The sequence below is a fragment of the Caretta caretta genome, chromosome 7 (genome assembly GCF_965140235.1).
Source record: "Caretta caretta isolate rCarCar2 chromosome 7, rCarCar1.hap1, whole genome shotgun sequence".
In the NCBI taxonomy this organism is placed as follows: Eukaryota; Metazoa; Chordata; order Testudines; family Cheloniidae; genus Caretta; species Caretta caretta.
Window position 1 is genome coordinate 24042421 of NC_134212.1, and position 19812 is coordinate 24062232.

General features: G+C 51.5%; 2 protein-coding genes across 2 annotated transcripts; one reads left to right on the forward strand and one right to left on the reverse strand.

The window, feature by feature from the left end:
• The first annotated feature begins 5060 nt into the window (after window positions 1–5060).
• Window positions 5061–6790, forward strand: H1-10 (H1.10 linker histone). Its single transcript, XM_048858452.2, has one exon. The coding sequence runs from the start codon at window positions 5282–5284 to the stop codon at window positions 5933–5935; it is 654 nt and encodes a 217-aa protein (XP_048714409.1). The 5' UTR covers window positions 5061–5281; the 3' UTR covers window positions 5936–6790.
• Window positions 6791–15235: 8445 nt separating this feature from the next.
• On the reverse strand, window positions 15236–18445 carry LOC125639657 (histone H2A type 2-B). Its single transcript, XM_048857217.2, has 2 exons — window positions 18314–18445; window positions 15236–18037 (listed from the first exon to the last, which is right to left on the reverse strand). Exon 2 carries the CDS (start codon window positions 17949–17951, stop codon window positions 17571–17573), a length of 381 nt encoding a protein of 126 aa, XP_048713174.1. The 5' UTR covers window positions 17952–18037; window positions 18314–18445; the 3' UTR covers window positions 15236–17570.
• Between the last annotated feature and the right edge of the window lie 1367 nt (window positions 18446–19812).

Below are 19812 nucleotides of genomic sequence, written 5' to 3' on the forward strand. Positions count from 1 at the left end.
GATAAATGACAGGTTTCAGAGTAACAGCCATGTTAGTCTGTATTCGCAAAAAGAAAAGGAGTACTTGTGGCACCTTAGAGACTAACCAATTTATTTGAGCATGAGCTTTCGTGAGCTACAGCTCACTTCATCGGATGCATACCGTGGAAACTGCAGCAGACTTTATATACACACAGAGAATATGAAACAATACCTCCTCCCACCCCACTGTCCTGCTGGTAAGCTATTACCATTTATTAATAGCTGGTAAGCTATTACCATTTATTACTCCATAAATGCTGTTCAGCCAGGCCTTGTGGTCCACAGGTGCCTGGGACTGTCTCTTCACTTGGATAACTGCATAATTAAGGACAAATCTAAATCTAAATCGAGTTGCTAAGATTCCCCATAGTCAATTCCATTGTTATTGAGAGTCTGTGCTAACTGCTTTTGTTTGGGAGCACTGAAGTGGGAGCTGGGTTTACGGCCTGATAAGGCATTTATTTCCCACTTTCTAGCTGGGCTCAAAGGGCAATTGAGGGGACTTAGTAGAGAAATCTGGGTGTGTATATAGGATATAGCTGTGCTGCCTTCAGCTGATAATTGTGGGTTTTGGCACATGCCCATTTTTAAGTGGCTCCATCTCTGCTGGGCTGTGGTGGAGGAGAGCTTATTAAATACGCATTTTCACTGTACATGAAAGAAACGGATTGATAGCTCAGGAGGCTGAGTCAGAGGTAGCACTAGAATCTGGGAAGGGAAATTACAGAGTCTTGGTACGTCACGACCCATTTTCCTGGCCTCTCTGAAAAATCTTCACACATGCAAGGCATGGAGCCAGAGATGCTGGTCTCTGTAGATGCCTGGTTTCTGCCACAGTCACAGATAATGCACCCAATCCTGCAGGATGCAGAGCCCATTTACTTGAATGCACGCAGGACCGGGGGGGCAGTGGCTAATAAGAGCTGAGTGCATTCACACAGGATGAGGTTGAAAATAGCCATGTCAAATGTCAGAACAATCAGCTGTCACCGCCCCCCGGATTGTCAGGAGTTGAAGGTTGGGGCACAGATCATGGGAAATGTCATTTCTCCCAGATTTGCAGTGAGGTCGTTGGGGATTGGTCCTGCTTTGAGCAGGGGGTTGGCCTAGATGCCCTCCTGAGGTCCCTTCCAACCCTGATATTCTATGATTCTATAATTTGCTCTGTGATTGTAATGTAACACTATTCTGACAAGCTATGGTCGTAATCAGAGCTCAGTTATTAGTAATACTTTGCTGTTCTTTAGTGGCCCCCCCACTAGGAACTGTCAAAGTATGTCACGAACATGTAATAATAATATTTAACTCCTACATAGTAGTTTTCATGACTAGAGTGCCAAGTGCTTTACATCCTTATCCCCATTTTACAGATAGGGAAAGTAAGGCAAAAGGTGGTGAAATGGCTTGACCAAGGTCACCCAACAAACCAGTTGCAGAGGTGTTCTGAATCCCAGCTCCGTATGCTGTCCATGCTGCCTCCCTTGTGTGTATGACTTCAACCACCAATGAACTATTTTTAATCTGTAGTGTACAAACAGGGAAACTGAGGGATGGAGATTAAGGATCAGCTTTTCAGAGACTGTGAGCACCACAGCTCCAAATGGAGTCAATGGAAGCTGCAGCTTCTTAGATGCAAGTTGAGTACCTGGAAATCAAGGCACGCAAAATTAATGGCTGCTTTGAAGAGAGAGAGAGAGAGAGTGTGTGTGTGTGTGTTTTGACCCCATAATTTTTCAGAGGGATATGACAGCTAAATAAATGCTGTCAGGGTTGGACCTTGATATACAAGAGCTTTACTGATGTTCACCAGTTCCCAGGGATGCTACCAGGCTTAATTCATTAGTATTTGTAAAGGAAGTGATCCTGCACTGATTGGCTAGAGAATGTATTTAGCATTATTAGCCCAGCAACAGATATCTTAGGGACATTTCCCACCAGCTTACTTTTGCCTCTTCGGCCCCATATTTCTTCAGCCATGGCTGAAACAGGGCCTAAGAAGCTCTGGTGCTAAGGGCACAGGCTGTGAGGGGGGCCCTTCTCTAATGCCCCTGCCCTTAAAGCATACACATCTCCGACATACGGGAGAAAGGGACCTCAGCTCTCACACACAAACTCACAGGCTGTCCCCCACAAGCTCCGTCAGACTAAGCACAGATCCATTTATCCCTAACCTGTTGTGGGATGCAGGGCTCAACAAAGCTTCACTTTATCTGGAGACAAGTAAGGGGAGGGGGGTAGGGAGGCCAGCAGGGGCGGTGGCTGGGCCTGGCTGCTCTCCTGCTTCACTTTTGGACAGTACCAGTCTGTGTATGATGGGGCATCATCTGAGATCTGATGCCTCATACAGTAGTGTGCTGCATTCAATCACAGCAAGAACAAAGGTAGGAGGGCAGCAGGTACAGCAGACCAAGCCTGAGATAGCTGAGTCCATCAGAGAATTTGCTATGGAAAGAGAGAGGGTGAAAGTGCAATGGGAACTACAGGAAAGAAGGCTGGGTGTAAGGGAACAGATTTTTTTTTTTGGCCGGGGTCGGGGGGGTGTTTCTATGTGCAGAGGAGAGTGGAGCGGAGGTGAGGCAGGTGGTGGGTGGCTGTCCCCTGACAGCAGAGAAGGGAGCAGAGATCGGCGGTGGGGGAGGCAGGGGAGGTGTGTGGGCGGGGGGGGGGGAGGAGGGCACAGATGGGAAGGGAGTGGGGAAGGCGGTGGGGCAGATGGGAATGGTTGTGTGTGGGGGGCAAACATGACAGAGACATAAGGCAGTGGTGGAGGCAGTGTGAGGGGCTGACAGGAAGGGTGGGGTTAAAGGGAGAGGATGTGGGGGAGAGGGGATGGGGCAAGGGAGTGGAGGAGGTAGTGGGGAAGAGGGAAGGGAGGCAATGGGGGGCAGATGGGAAGTGGGGAGAGAGGAAGGGGGCAGACAGGAAGCGGGAGTGGAAGGGAGAGGGTGTTGGGGGCAGATGGGAATGGGAAAGGGAGATGGGGGAGATGGTGGGGCAGAAAGGCAGGGGCGGGGGTGGAAGGGAAGGGAGTGGGGCGATGGTGTGGGGGGTAGATAGGAAGGGAGTGGGGAGAGGCGGGGGGGGGAAAGAATTATCAGTATTTGTCCCGCTGCTGGAGTGAGTGGCGGGCTTTGGGGGACCGGACGCTCCTCCTCCCATGTACAGGGGCTTCTGGGGGGGGGTTGCAGCTGAGGAGCGAGGGACGCAGGTTTCCCTTGCCCCCCCCTTTCCAGACCAGAAGTGGGGTGACAAGACGGGCGTTCCGGCGGGACCTCCCCCAGTTTTGGCAGCAGCGGAGGGGAATCGCCGCTTTCCCCAGACAAGACTCTGAGCCCCTGTAACTCCGCACCGCCCTGCCCCGCGCACCGACTGACGCCCACCTGCAGGGGCGGCGGGCGGGGAACAGAGCTGCAGCCCCCGCCCCCCCACCACCACCACTGGTCCCCCCCTCGTGGCATGGGGGCATCGCTCAGCGGCCCGCTCCGGATTCCGGTCACCGCATCGTCCCCTGCCCAGGTGGCTCGGGGGCGGGCTTGGGCGGCGGATGCGGGCAGCCTGCAAAGAGCCGCCCGCCCCGCTGCACACACGCCCCTTCCTGCGGGGGAGGCGGTGGACAGTGCCAGTGATGTTCTGCCCTCCCGCGGCCCTAGCCCTCTACATCACCCCGGCCCTGCGCCCCCTCCTGACCCGGACAGAGGCGGAGATGCCCCAGGGCCTGATCCCCCCGGCGGGGGATTGGCTGCTGCTGGATACGCAGGGTCAGTGACCCGCTCCCCAGGACAGACGAGGGGGCGTCGCCCCCTCCCAAGGCGACCCAGGAGGCAGCGATCTGGCGGGGAGATTTGGACATTGCCCGCCCACCATCCCCTGCCCCACGCTGACACAAAGGGCTCAGCTCCGCCCGCCAGAGTTTGTTTCTTAAAATATTTTTTTTGGTGGGCGGAAGAAGGGGCATGAATTGTGATGAAATTTTGGGATGGGAATGGCGGGGGAAATCCAGCCGCCCCGCCACGGGGAGCCGCCGGGGACAGGAGGGGCGCGATCTTTTCCTGCGCTATCCCCCTTGCCACTGCAGCGCCATCGGGGAGCCCGCAGACACGCTCCGGGCTGCCGGGGGGCATGTATGTCGCCCCTTCCAGTGGGCATGGGGCAGCAGTATGCACAGACACCCGTGCGAGGGGCGCGATGTGTGTATGGGGGGTTAACCCCTCTTTCCAGAGCGAGACGCCTGAGAGCTCCCCCTCTTTCCGCAAGTCCCCAACGATAAAACCCTTCGCTGCACCCCCCCTCCCCGAGATTATCTGGGACGCAGCCCCCGGCCCTGCACACGCAGCCCGCCCTATAGCAATGATCGAGGGCTCCTGCCTCCCCGAACCCCTGTATTTTAATATAGGTCTAAGCAGCGCCTGCCGCGGGGGGGGGGAATCTAACCACCCCAGACACAAATTGGGTGACACCGCTCAACCGCCCGGTGGGGTCCCTCTAGCAGCGGGGTCCTGGCCGCGGAGATCCCTGGCGTCTCAGAACCTCGGCCCCTCCATATCGGGCGGGGACCCCCCTGGAAGCGTCTCGCTTGCTCCGTGTTGCTGCTGCCGACCACGTGAGGGCGTCCAGTGTGTTAGTTACAACAAATTATCCCCGGGACAGAAAAGCCGCCAGGGATCCCCGCCGCCCGCAGAGGGGACCCAGCCCAAGACCCCCCTCTTCGCTACCCGGCCTGTGGGATAATGCGGCTGGATAAGTCCTCCTGGGAGGCCCAGACCCCCCTATTCGGGGCGCCCCCCTCCTCTGTCTCTCCCCAGCATAGGGTGTGCTCCTTAAATCGCTTCTCGGGGACCTTTCTCGGGCCCAGGGAGCCCCGGCTGCAGGGCAGCGGGGTCAGGCACCGTCAGGAGCAGGGTTTTGTGGGGCCGCCTCAGCGCTGAGGTGTAGGGCCTGGGAGCTAGAGCCCCGCAAAGGGGCTGCAAGAAGCACAAGTTGGAGCTGGCCCTGGCCCAGGCTGTTGTTGTTCTCAACGTGGTCCGCTCATTGTGCATATAAAGGGCTGCCTCGGAGCCCGCCCAGGCAGCCAGGCGGATTGCAGCTCTGAGCTGGAGCGGAGCGAGCGGCCGGCCCCTGGTGCTTCCCCACTGACGCCTGCGCTAGCGAGCAACCAGCCCGCTCGGCCGGGGCGGTCCCAAGCAGCGGCCGCGAGTCCGTGCACTGATTAGCTGCGGCATCGATCGGCGTCTTCCCTGCAATCTGAGCAGTCCCAGCCAGCATGTCGGTGGAGCTGGAAGAAGCCGACCTGCCTCTGACTGAGGCGGAGGAAGCGCCCCTGGCCCCGGAGAAGAAAGGTGGCGCCAAAAAAGCGAAGGGCGGGGGCTCGTCACTGTCTCCCTCCAAAAAGAAGAAAAACAACAAGAAGAAGAACCAGCCGGGCAAGTACAGCCAGCTGGTGGTGGAGACGATCCGCAAGCTGGGCGAGCGCAACGGCTCCTCGCTAGCCAAGATCTACAATGAGGCCAAGAAGGTGTCCTGGTTCGACCAGCAGAACGGGCGGACCTACCTGAAATACTCCATCAAGGCGCTGGTGCAGAACGACACCCTGCTCCAGGTCAAGGGCACCGGCGCCAACGGCTCCTTCAAGCTCAACAGGAAGAAGCTGGAAGGGGGCAGCGAGGGGAGCGCTGGCAGCAGCGCCCCCAAGTCCCACAAGAAGGCTGCAGCCTCCACCTCCCGGAGGGCGGACAAGAAACCGGCCCCCAAGAGCAAGAAGCCCGAGAAGAAATCTCACAAGAAAGGAGCCAGCAGCGCAGCCGCCAGGAAAGACAAGGGCAAAGCCAAGAAGGCTGCCAAGAAAGCCGCCTCCCCGGGGGGCAAAAAGGTCAAGAAGTCTGCAAAGCCCAAGGCGCTGAAGAGCAGGAAGGCATAAGGGGGGGGGCAGGGCGCCCCCATCGCCCCACCACGCTGGGGCGGGGAGAGAGAACATTTCCCCACCCTTCACCCCACCCCCCCCTCCAGCTCCCCAGCCATCCAGGGCTTTGAGCCCCAAGACAGACTCTGATGTGAGGACAGACCCAGGTTATCCGCGTTGTATTTGTATTGCCGGCCTCGCTCTGTAGCCGTCGCCGCGGGCAGGGAAACGGGGGTTAGGGCTGCCCCAGCCTCGCAGCCCGTCACCCTTGTTTTCTTACTTGGCACCCCCCCCCCCAGCCGCGAAGGTTTCTGCTCGCCGCAGCCCCATATTTACAGGGCTAGGTGCCGCCCCCCCTCCCCAGTTTCCATAGTAGCTGTTTTTCATGAGCGTCCTCGCTTTTATGTTCCCTGCTCCACCCCCGGTAGGGGGCGATGCCACGTGGGTCCCCACGGGTCCCGGCACCGCTGCCCTGTTGCGGGGGGGGGGCCTTTTGGCCTACTTCAGAATTTTTCGAACAGTGACCACGCCCTCTATTGGTTCTCGCCCTGGCGCCATGGAAACGGCCAGTTAGGCGCCGGTTCGCTATAATGGCGCCTGGGTAGCTCCTAAAGGGCACCTCCCCCCCGTTCGGTGAGCCGCATCACGGCGTGCGGGCAGTGCCTGTGCGGAGCCGAGCGTCGCGAGGAGCTGCCCCAGCAGCGGGGCTGTCGCAGCCTTGGACCCATGTTGCGGGGTGACGCTGGTTGTGCGCGTGGCGGGGGGGGCGGCCTTGCCCATTGCGGCCCTCCGCCCCCACGCGGTGTACCACGTGTTCGGGATTCAGAGTCAATGGCCTTTTTTGTTGTTGGTCAATAAATTGTTCAAACCTTTGATTTGTTTTCTCCGTCTGTGCGGGGGGGAGGGGACGGGCGCGGTGAGCGGACCGCTGCTTAGCTGCGGGGGAATGGGAGCGGGGGGCCGTACTGAGGCTTAGCGGGGGCGGCGGGAAATGGGCTCGGGGAGTGGATCGGTGCTTAGCTGGGGGGGGAGTGGGCTCGGGGAGCGAACCGGCGCTTAGCGGGGGGGGGAGGGCTCGGGGAGCGAACCGGCGCTTAGCGGGGGCGGGCTCGGGGAGCGAACCGGCGCTTAGCGGGGGGGGGGGGGGGGGGGGAGGGCTCGGGGAGCGAACCGGCGCTTAGCTGCGGGGGCTCTGGGAAATTTGGCGGGAGCGGGTTGATGCACTTGGCGCGTCCCAGCGCTGCAGGGGAGACTGTCGGTGGGTGGGTGGGGGGAGAGAAGGCGGCTGCATGTGTGGGGCCAGCAGCCCCGCTCTGTACGCCGAGCATGGGGAAAACAGCCGGGGGAGGGGGGTGGGCCCTGCCCCTCCCTATGTTCTGTCCATGCGGGGAGCGGGGCTGTCTGTGTCCCGGTGCAGGTTCGAGCTCTCCTCCTCTGGTGCCCCCCTCTCCTGGGGTGCGGAGCTTGTCCCCCTACGGCTCCTGCTTGAGCGTCCTGTCCCAGCTAGCTCGAGGCTGGTGTGAACCGGTTTAAATCTCTGCCCTGCCTGCCGGAGCCAGCCGGACCATTTCTTCCCCTGGGTCGGGTCCCGTCCCCTTCTCTCCGACGCAGGAGCTCCCCCTACGATAGAAACGAGTGACCCTGCTCTGCCCCCTACCCTGTCCAGCTAGGCCTGGAGCAGCTGGCTGGTGCCAGGGGCTTTTGGGTCCTGGGTGGGCAGCTGCTGTCAGCTGTGAGCACCTTGCAGTGGCTGTGTCCTGGGCTGTGGGTTCAGCTCTCCACCCCTCCCACTGTCATTGGAGCTGTTTGCTCTCAGGGAGCGTAAGAGTAGGGCACTCGCCTACACTATGCTCCTCTCACTGGCCCGACAGGGGAGCAAGGGTAACAGCAGCAGGCCTGAGTTTCAGCCATAGGCTTAGCTGTTTGTTTGTTTTTAATGTTTATATTATTTCACAGGTATCTCCTACTTGATCGGAGAAGAAAAACAACACATACTTTTTCTCTCTCCCCCCCCCCCTACTTTTTCCCTAGGGGTGATGGTTGCCAACACTCCCATGGTCAGTGGGAGGCTCCCAGAATCAGGCTCCATCAGCCGGAGGCTACTGAAGCCAAAACTTTAGGCCACTAAAATTCCAGTGGCACAGCGGCTCCCTGCCTACCTGGCCGCCGTGGCACCGCTCCTGGAAGCGGCTAGTACAGCTCTGCAGCCCCTAGGGGTGGGGGAGATGAGTCAGGGCACTACCCCACCCTGAGCATCAACTCTGCAGCTCCCATTGGCTGGGAACTTTGGCCAATGGGAGTTGTGCCAACCACTTCTGGGAGTAGTGTAGGGCTAGGGCAGGCAGGCAGCCTGCCTTAGCTCCGCTGCATCTCTAAGAGGGGCCACCCACAGTAAGCACTGCCCAGCCAGTGCCTGCATCCCACTCCCCTACCCGACTGAAAGTGAGTGAGGGGGTGGGAGGGAGAGAGACAGGGCAAGGGTGTTTGCACACTCTTTAATTACACAAAAAGAAAAAAGGAGTACTTGTGGCACCTTGAGACTATAGCACTGTAGTGTCCAGGAAGTGGATCTCTTGTGTGGACTGTTCCAGGCTGAGGTTGATGGTGGGCTGGAAATCATGGTGGAATTCCTTAAGGGCTTCTTTTCCATGGATCCAGCTGATGAAGATGTCATCAGTGTAGCGCAAGTAGAGTAGGGGCACAAAGCATAAGGTGCCACAAGTACTCCTTTTCTTTTTGTGAATACAGACTAACACGGCTGCTACTCTGAAACCTGTAATTACACAAAGCCAACCCCTTCCCCCAAGGCTCCATCCCCATCCTTTTTCTTTCCGAGCACCCCCCATGCCTGCTCCTCCCCCTCCCTCCTAGCACTTCCTGCACACAGCTGAATAACTGTTCCAAGGCTGCAGGAGGTACTGGAAGGGAGGGGGAAGAGTTGAGCAGCAGGGCCAAAGGCCCCAGACATGACTCTCAGACCTCCTCTCAGACTCCAGTTTGAGAACTGCAGCGCTAAAGCCGCAAAAGGACAGCTGGGTCTGAGGCAAAGCTGCTCTTTGGCATAGGTGCCTGTACAGCACAGATCGTTAGGCCCTTACCTGCGCCACGTTTATCTCAACTACAAACAACTGAAAAGAGGGCCTAGGCCCAATGGTCAGAAAGCCCACGTGCTTCCAGCCCTTCACTCACTGTAAAGTAGGGCGACACCATTGCCTGAGAGGGGAGGAGGTCAAGTTTAGTGACACTTTAGAGTAGTTTTTGCAGCTCTGCTCCCAGGTGGGACAGGTAGGAAGAGAATATCCTCCCCCTGGTGCCAACCCCCACTCCCCCTGGGTACCTGCACAGAATCCCAAATCTCCAGCCCCTTATCTACACCAAAATGTGTGGCACAGCAGGGGCATAAATGCAGCATGGCTGGACCATGTAAAACAAAGGCTACTACACAGAAGGTTGTTCACATTCACCTTTAATTCAATTAAAGAGAGGCAAAGCCCAAGCTGACTTGACTGCTGGATAATGCAGCAGCCCCACTACCGCCATCTTCAGCTCAGGAAACGGTATGCCTTTATGTTCGAAGCACAGCTTTGTATACCTGGGAATAATCTTTAAAAAACTAGGGCTTAGATTCACACCCATGCTCCCTTCCCACAGCAGCATCATAGTCTGCCCCTAGGCTTAGCAGAGGTCACAGTAGCATAACTTCTTATCCTTGTAAAGAGTTCACCCAGCAGCCACACAGTAAAGTGGGGCCTGATGCCCTTTCCTCATTACTTTTAAGCAGGTTTCAGAGGAACAGCCGTGTTAGTCTCTATTCGCAAAAAGAAAAGGAGGACTTGTGGCACCTTAGAGACTAACCAATTTATTGGAGCATGAGCTTTCGTGAGCTACAGCTCATCTGATGAAGTGAGCTATAGCTCACGAAAGCTCATGCTCAAATAAATTGGTTAGTCTCTAAGGTGCCACAAGTCCTCCTTTTCTTTTTACTTTTAAGACTTTACAACTGTAACAGCCAATATGGCAGCATTTGGATTTGTCCTCTACACTACCATACATGTACAGTATTTGCCTACATGGTCCCCATCAAATTGAGTGGAATGGATTGTAGCTTGACTTCATTACCTCTATAGTTGTGTCTTCACAGGCTATGTTTTAAGACTTAGCCTATGCATCTTACTCAGTACTTTTGCACTTCACTGATTAATGGTTCGGTGTAACAGACTCATTATTCCTCATAAAACATCAAGGACATCCATGCAGAGTTTCTTAGTTTGGAGCCCAGGAACAACACAGAATGGTTTTTCTATGCATTTTTCTTTTGGTAAGGTACAGGCAGCTTGACATTTAGTCTACAGCTGGCCATTTACACCCAACACCAGTAAGGTTGTTTAAATGTGACATTTTCAGAGATATAAGCCAATTGCTTCAACCTCTCCCTTCACAAGCAGGGCCAGAGCACCTAAAGAGGGAAAGCTAGAGAGCATAAGTAGCAAGCTTTAAGCGTCTCCCTTCCTATACTATAACAAGGCAGAAGAATTGATGCACAGGAAGAACTGCACTCATCTCTTGCTATAGCACTGCTGCCTCCTCCTCCTCCTATCTACTTGGGTTTTTAATCATGGCACCCGGGAAGATTTCATTCTAGCCCTTTTATCCCAGATCCTTTCTGAGCAGCAGTCTACAGAAGCTGTAATAAAATGCAGAAAAATAAAAAGTGGGTGGGAGATATCCAGGAAACAAAAGATGAGTGCAGGACACCTACCCCAAATCTTATGTCCAACTCATAACATTTGGGGTTACAGGACCTCTACCACATCAAGAATATACTGCAACAAGCAACCACCTTGCATGCTGTAAGAGGGACAGCTGTGCACTATTATTGTAGAATATACACTTGTATACAAAAGTAGGTTCTAGTCAGGACAGACTGGTCTAGGAAAGGAGTGCGAGAAAGCAAAAATGAAAAGTAGTGTGGCTAGCAGAAGAAAAGTCTCTTACCCCTAGCACTTCAAATGGGTATCTATGGTCTCCTGTAAATAAGTGTCTTCCCTTGCTATAAGCTCCAGGCAAAAAGGGAGCCAGTAATCATTAAGTGAAGGGAAGCACAGTGTGTGTCAGTAGTTAGAACTTGTTTGAGTGTAACAAGCTTTCAGGATCTAAGGATCCTACTAGAATCTGGTTTAGGAAAGACTGTGGGATAAAAATCTTCAGAGGCCAGCTCCTGCAGCCAAGTGTTCCTGGAAATTAGTAGCACACCCTTCTTTTGATTATGAGTGATAAGGGCAGAAATTTTTCATTAGAAATTCATCTCCTTTCTAACCTGGAAAACTATAGTGACCAGAGGCCGAGCAACATTACAAGAGTCAAGAGAACAAGAGGGATTTTTAGGTAGACCACTGAAAGTTCTGTGATTTGAGTTTATTTTTATTTAGGCCTGTTTAACTCTTTTGATCAAAATTTTGGAGAAAACATATTAAGGATTCAGCAACCCTATTCCTGGTCAAGTAAGAGGTAGGGAGCTCACAATATCCACCCAAGATGTTTTTCCTCAAAACCAGGGGAACCAGATGAGATATTCCTGATATTTAAGGGCTAGTGTACAGGGGAAAGTTGCACCAGTTCAACTTTAAACATTTTTAACCAGTGTAGTTAAGCCAATACAAACCTCTACATGTTCACTTAGTCTTGTTTGAGAGTGGCTTATTGCACTTTAAACTTAACAGACTAACTAAAAATCAGAAGTCACTCTTACACCAAAATAAGCATGTCCACAGAGAGGTTTACACTGGTTTAAAATTCACATATTAGGTTATGCTGCTACAGCTTCCCCATGTACACCTAGAAAGCTACATGAGAAAGCAGCAATAATTTAAAGACAAGCCACTCCAACTCCCCTCCCAGCCCACCTGTCAGGTCATTCCTGTATAATATATAGAAGGGAAAAAGCCAAAGAGGCAATGCAAACCCAGTTTAAAAAACAAAAATAAAACCTTTGTGATTCATCTTTGTGAACTTAGTCATCACTCTTTTCTGCCAAAAAGCCCTAGCAGGCAAGTGTGCCATAAAAAGGACGGGATGGCTTCCTGACTAGGCACTCATTTCATCTCTACATCACTGCTTTAAATCTAGCCAAGGTTAGTAGTAGTTGTAGAAAAAAAGGTCATCTGATAACAGACCAATGAGCCCTTGGAAATAAGCTCAGAGTTAGTACTTTCAGTCCAGTTCATAGTTTTATTATTTGTGTTCCTGACTGGAACCCCACAGTTCTAGGCAATGTGTGTGCGACAGCCCTTGCTCCAAAGAACTTATAATCTAAAAAGACTTGAAGTTCTGGGCCGTCAACAGAAAAGCAGAGCTCGCTGGATGTACAGCATTAATTCCTTTCCAGTTTCTCCTTCACTTAACGACCCTGCCAGTTTCCCTAGTGTCATAATGACTAAGGGCCCCTAATTAAAGCCATATAGGAAATCAGTAGAAACACACCCACACACACCACCCCCGCTAGGCATCAGCAAGCATTGGGAAAAGGCCTAAGCGCTTACCTCACAGGAGCAATCCACAGCAGAGGCTGCACTCCCCCCCACCTGTAGCAGTGGTTCCTCTAGGCAAGGGCAGGCCCATTGACAGGACTGCACAGAGAAGACAGTTACTGCAGTTACACATGGAAACCCAAGTCATGGGCCAGAACTCCATTGTGCTAGGCCTTGTACCAACAGAACAAAGAGTTTACTGTATAAAGACAAGAGACAGCAGCTGGAGACAGACAGGGGAAGCACAAAGAAACTATACAAAACTTGCACCATCACTGGCCATGGTGTATACAATCTGTGGGCAGACAGAACTGCAGTCTGCTACACTATTGGAGCACAGAGGCCAAGAAAGTGACTAGGTGAAAATCACCCTTCCTAACTCAGTGTAGCTACTCCCCTTATGTCAGAGCCCTCTGATTTACAGTCACAACTCGTGCTCCTTGTGGAGCAACTACACAGAAGGGGTGTGTGTGTGTGAATTCTATTCTATCAACAAAGCTATCAGCTAAATTCTGATTACAGAATATTTGTAATTGACATGCAGAAGAACACAGCTTGATTTTCAAATCCCAGGTGGAGTTGCAGGGCTAGTGGATATAAACCTGCAGTCACGGAGAAGTTAACACACAAGAGATTTGCTAGGTTAAGTCAGTCTCTTCAGTCCAGTCTACTAATGCAGCTTTCACTTTTATTACCATCTGCCAAGGTTATTGTGGTGCTATAAAAGCACCACATTTAGAAGCAGGTCTGGGGTAGTTTCCTTAGTCACTAGGGCCCAAATCCTCAAAGGATTACAGTGGCAGTTGGGTGCCTGAACACAATGGGAACTAGGCACCTAAATACCTTTGAGGATCTCAACCAGGCAGTCAATGGTCCACCAATTATTTGACTATAGTCAAATATGGTCAAGTATTCCAGCAAGAATGCCCTGGTATAGGCACCAGACTACCTTTTAGACTGTTTTGCATTCTCCCCCCCCGAGTTAAAATAATTTGGGTTTATCCTTAAATAGTTATGCCTAGTAAGTTATCAGAGACCATGAAGTCTTACTGTTTTAATAAATTAGTGCTTTCAAATATTTGACTTGCCCAACCCTAATCTGGGCCCAGACGACAACACAACTTTTTGCAGAATTAAAAGGACATTATTAATTTGAAATCTAATCAGTTTAAGAGTTAGAAGCAGTTTCAGTTGCCAGACCTCTCCAATTCCCTTCCGATAATTTGTATTTTTCCTGTTAATAGAACTTTTCTTCTCCCATGTTGCTATGCAAAATAGCTTCCTGCATGTATTTGTGGGTAACTGTGCATAAAACGCTGCCAAATGCCCAAGGCAGACTAAAGGAAATTGAGGAAAACATTCTCTCCCCTCTTTGAGCAATAAAGAAGATCTCATGGCAGGCTACCAGTTGAAGTCACAATACTATACAAATCTGACAGTTAAAGAAAAATAGAAGTTTTTAAAGTAGGTTTGGATTCCAAACCTTGCACAGTATTGTTATTTGGACTAGTGTGGACTGGGATGGAGTTTAAATACCCACAAGTAAAGTGTACCTACCTATGCTAAAGCCAAACCCCAGCTAATAAAAAAACAAAATCACCTGCTTTTATCAACTATAATAAATATATCTGTTAAGAACACATCAGCCTGGCTTCCACTGGATGCAGGGCACAAGAGAAACTAAAACTCTTTCCTAAATTGAAATAGCCAAATAGATGGCTAGTCATGCACTTCTGACACTTACCTAGAATTTGACAGAAGATCCAGTAGTGGGTAATGTTTTCATTACTGCCTTTCTTCCTCCATTGCCAGGTTTCTAACCCCCATTCCTTCAATTGTTTGTTACACACGTGGCATCCTATCCTAAACTGTACGCTCTTTACAGCGGAGACAACCTTATTTGTGTTTGTATAGTGCTCAGAGCGAAGGGGCCCCAATCCTTACTGGTGCTAGTGGCATACAAATAATTAAGTTCCTCAATATCTTCTATTTACAGGCTCTTTAAAAGACAACCACTGTTTCCCCCCCCCCCAGCTTGCCTGCATCCTCTCCAGGGGTGCTGGAACTATTTGTACAGTGGGGGTGCTGAGAGCCATTGAACCAAACTGTAAACACTGCATAGGATGAAAACCACTTCAGGTGCTGCACCCCCTGGCTTATGGTCCTCTCCCCCTGCACCCTTCTCCACCCCACCCCCCCCTTTTTCAATTTCCTCCCCATCCATGGAAGAGAAAATCAGGAATAAAAGTCTTTGCAGAATCACATCCTAGATGTCTCCTGGCATATATATTGTGAGCTCTCCACCTAAGTACAAGTGGAAAAGGGTATATGAAACTTAAGTATACACTAGAAATTTAGCTCCTGTGCAGTGTCTCAAGCTTATCATCAGCCAGCTGAGTAAGTGTTCCAGTCCAGCTTTGCTTTTCCTTGCAGGTGACACCTTCTGAGGGAGATTCAAGTTTCTTTGCATTTGCCTCATTGGCTGGGTCATCAAGTGACTCTACATTACCAGCAGCGGGGAGAAAAATTTGGAGGATGACTATTATGTTTGTTCACACAGACAGGCGAGGGGATCAATCTGGAGTGAAAAAAGTAAACATAACGTCTATGGCAACGGACTGGGATTGCTGGACTAAATCAGATCTCTTTCCCCATCCCTCCCAGGAAGACAGAATCCAAATACAAAAAGTTACTGACATAAAAATATCAGCCTGTTTCCTCTGATATGACAATTCCAATAAAAGCAAAAGTTAGGTGATGTGGTGATAACAGACAGCAAATTTGACATACATTCAATACTGAACCAGTTTAATCAGATTTTGGGTTTGCATTGTTCTTTTTTTCAGTATCACAAGTTCTGCATTTTTTAAGAAATACAAAGCAATCTCCTTTGAGTCGTACAGAATGCTGGTCCTAGAGAAACAAAAGAACACAAGACACTAAGATAGAGACATTTTAGAATCTCCATTCTCTAAACAATGATTTGTATCAAAAGAAAAATACCTAATTCTCTCCCTCATCCACCCCAGTATGGCCTAACGCTCAGTTTACAGAAGGAAAAAATCCAAGTTGGTCCCATGCAACAGCAGTAAGATACAGCTGCCCAGAAACAAAACGGTTTCCCCCAGGCCTGAGGAGGGGTGAAACCACAGAATATCCCAGACAGCCAGTGTCATATCAAGTTTACGTCTCCATGATCACTAAATCAATACTCTAGTAACATACCTTTTCCACATTCTACAATGGAGTGAAAAACCTCTTCATAAAACCACTTACAGGCATCCAAATTCATCTATTCTAGGGAATAGAACTGAATCAGAGCAAGTTACTTCACCTACAAAATTAAGAGCTGATTTGATAGGTGGAACACATGCTACTTACAGCACAGACAGTTGTCCATTGCACTTTAAGAAGATTATGAAGTTCTACTGTCCAACAGCCTAGACACTGCTACATGCACATGATTCTATCAACCTTCCACATAAACAAGCTGCCCTCACAATAAGGAACAAGATTGCTCTTTATACCAATTTCTATAAGATCACAGCTACTATGTGTCACAGGGACTGCTAGGCTGACTTTCATGCTCATACATTATCCAAATAGCCATTTAATAACCATCACATTAACTATATATTTGCTTTATGTAAATTATAGGTTTTTAAAAAAAGAAACATTAATCCATTAAGGAGGACTACAGTTAACAGATGTATAACTAGCACTTCATTTTAAGAACCAGAAGTAGTGATGAACAAAAACACTGCATGTCATAAAGTGCAATTAGGGTACAAGTGCTAAGTTCTCAATAAAAATAAGAGGTTCTGCAACATAAAGCTATTAATCGGATCAAGAAAAAAAAAAAGGGGGGGGACCAATGGCAGCTTCCATTCCCTGCCAATGGTCAACTCATGACCTTGTAATGCTCTTTTAGAGTATTTTCAAGTGCACCCTTTCCCCCAAACCATACAGGACCACACTAATGAGAAATAACTAATCCTACTAGTCCACTGAGTGCATGAACTCAGCCAAACAGCTACAATAAGGTGACTTTGCAAGAAGGGATTCAAAACGTAACCGGAGACCCAAGTTAGGGCTCCTTTACAATTGACATTTTCGCTTATACCACTGGACAAAACAAGACTTGGTATCTGAATGACTAGTTCCTCCCAGAAACATACTTTTTTTCACATTTGGAAAGTCTCCTGGCCTCACCACCCTCCTTGTACTTACTAAGTCCATTTCTGATCACATTTATGGGGATGTGCAGCAACAGCAGGTAAAATTATCACCCTCCTCAACTTCCCTACCTCCTGCGTGGAGCAAGGTGAGAAAGTAAAGTAGATCATTCGTGCAAAAGTTAAGCAATAGGGAGAGATCACCCTCCATGACTCTCCCACCCCCAAACAATATCCAGGTAGAATACAAAGGAAACACATGGTATCTTCAGTTACATCCACAAACACAACATAAATAAAAAGAGCATTGACCAAGCCCAGTCTCTTCCTGCTCCAGGCTGGAGCTTTCACTGTGCAAAATATTTTCCCTTGCAGTTAGTTACACCTTCCCAAAGGGAAAAAGAAAAAAGAAGGGGGGGGGGGGAAGAGAGAGAGAGAATCAATTCTTCCTTCTCCCAAACATTTCTTCCCACGGAATGTGAGCAGATCCAGAACAGCAAGCCACCAACCCCACAGATGCTGCTCTGAGAACAGAGTTGTTGACCAGCAACCCTGGAAGGATAGCTTTGCAGCCGAACAGTCCAGAAAGCAACTTAGAAGTACCAGGCAGGGTGCTGGCACCTGGGCAAGAGCTTTTTTATTCTTATTATTACTATTTCAAATTCAAACTGCTTCCTTCCTTCGTTTCATACCTCCCTCCTTGCTGGGGGCTGGAGAGGAAGAGAAAGAATCACAGGCTCATTATCATTCTGTAATAAGAGCTACGACCTCCCCTGCTGCCGGACGGCAAAGCTAGCACATGGGGGGCAGGAGGGCAGTGCCCCCCGGCAGCAATGGGGGGGTCGGGGGGCGGGAGAGCGGGCACACGGAGAGGATACGAGGGGAACGCCAAGGTTGGCTGCACCGCATCGCGGATCGATTGACTTCCTGGGCATGCGGGTGGCTCAGGGCTCATTTCTTGGAGCTCTGGGTCTTCTTGGGCAGCAGCACGGCCTGGATGTTGGGCAAGACGCCGCCCTGGGCGATGGTCACCCCGCCCAGCAGCTTGTTGAGCTCCTCGTCGTTGCGGATGGCGAGCTGCAGGTGCCGGGGGATGATCCGGGTCTTCTTGTTGTCCCGGGCGGCGTTGCCGGCCAGCTCCAGGATTTCCGCCGACAGGTACTCGAGCACGGCGGCCAAGTAGACGGGTGCCCCGGCCCCGACCCGCTCCGCGTAGTTGCCCTTCCTCAGGAGCCGGTGCACGCGGCCCACCGGGAACTGCAGGCCGGCCCGGGAGGAGCGCGACTTGGCCTTGGCTCGCGCTTTGCCGCCGGATTTCCCTCGGCCGGACATGGCGGGGGGGACGCGGCGCACGGGGAGCAGGGGCCGATCCCGGCGGCTGCCGGCCGGGAGGAGACGCGCCGCGCCGGTCCCAGGGCCTGGGGAGAGGGGTGGGGGGGGGACACAACAGCGTTACAACGCGCAGGCCGCGGGGCACGACCCGCCCCGAGGGACCGCCCCGGGAGCCGCTCGCCAGGGCTACAACGTGCCCGGGCTGCAGCGCCGAGAGGCCCGGCGGGGCCGCCGACCTGCACCCAGCCCGTGACATGCCCCCGCCTGCAGCCCCCAGCGAACCGCCCGCGCAGCAGCCATGCGCACGCTAGTAAAATAAACCCTACGGAGGCTGAAACCCAAGGCAGAGCCCTGGCCCTCACCTCCACACTGAGCCCGATCCGCCCTGCCAGACGCCCGCAGCTGCAATGACAATAATGCTCGCAGCCGCGAGCGGATATAAATCCAAGCCCAGGCGGCCGGCCGCTTCCCATTGGCGGCCGTGGGAGTCGACCAGGCTCCCATTGGCGGATATTCCGATCCCTGATTTGCATAGGGCTCGCAACGCCCTATGCTCGGATTCGGATGAGGGTGGAGTGGCAGTCGAGACGCTGGCCGGGCCGTCCGCAAAGGGAGCTGGTGGTGAAGCATATTAATGTGCAGCAACAGCAGCTATAAGGAGACGGGATCTTTGACTGCCTCACAAAGCGATGCACCAGGGAAAGGATATTTCTTCCCCTGCTTCGGCTATAGTGCTTTAAGTAGTCACGTGTCGCTAGTCTTCTTTGGCCCCTGATCTGCTCCATATCAGGCTCCACGCTTGAATTCACCTTCCAGTCCCGCTGTAAACACTAGTACCTTGCACTGCACTGTGCCCCAGTAGCTCTGGGGCTCACGGCTGAGCCTCTCTCTTTTTATGTACAATATTCCCCTCTCTTCTTGCCCATGTCACTTGGGTATTGGATTGGGGCAGCAGGGGTGTCACAGGCAAGAAAAATATCTCCCCCCCTCATTGTTATGACAAACGTGGGCAGGTAGCTTTTGTGCCAGGGCAAATGACTACTGCTCCTGTCTTCCAGAACGGCACCCTAGCTGTGTAAGCATGGAACTAAGAAGGAGGAAGCCTCAAATTCTAATTGCAAATCTAATACTGCCTCACTCTAGCCTTTGGCGCCACTTTACCTCTCTGAGCATCAGCTTCCACAGCTTTAAGACTTTCCCCAGGGCTGCTATGAAGGGTATTTATGGACATAAGGCCCACATATACACGTGGACCACTTAACCGTGAATTAAATGTTTATAAAACATTTGGAAGGGCTGTATCAGTGTTAAATGCTCTACTAGGAATAAACATCAGACACAAACCTGGCTGTATGATCCAGACTCTGGCCCCCGTTCAACTGTGCTATTCTGACCCACCATCAATTTTGGGTTGCTCCAAACTCCAGGCTTATGCTCATGATCAATACAAGTGCTAACATGGGTTGAAGCACACCCAATGGAAGGGGAAGCAACCCGCCATCAGGTGCCTATATTACGGTAAAAAGAGGAATGTGTAGATTACCAGTTTTAACAGCTGTAAGTACCACCACTGGTACCTGTCCTGCTCCTGCTCAGGGATGAAGAGCTTCTGCCTACAAAGCAGCAGGACTCTGAAATTGAGTGTTTTTTTAAAGGTGTGCCAATATAGTGACACTGTAGACCACAAATAGAAGGGCAGCCAGTAGATCACTGTCTTCCTACTTGAGCAAGCTGAATTTCCCCTAGGGGAGTGCCACAGAGGAGCAAGCAGTCTCTTACCTTCTCAAATATTCTCAATAAAATCAAGGACAATCAGCAAAATACAGGGGATCCCAGTTCTCTTGTTGGAGATCCCAATATT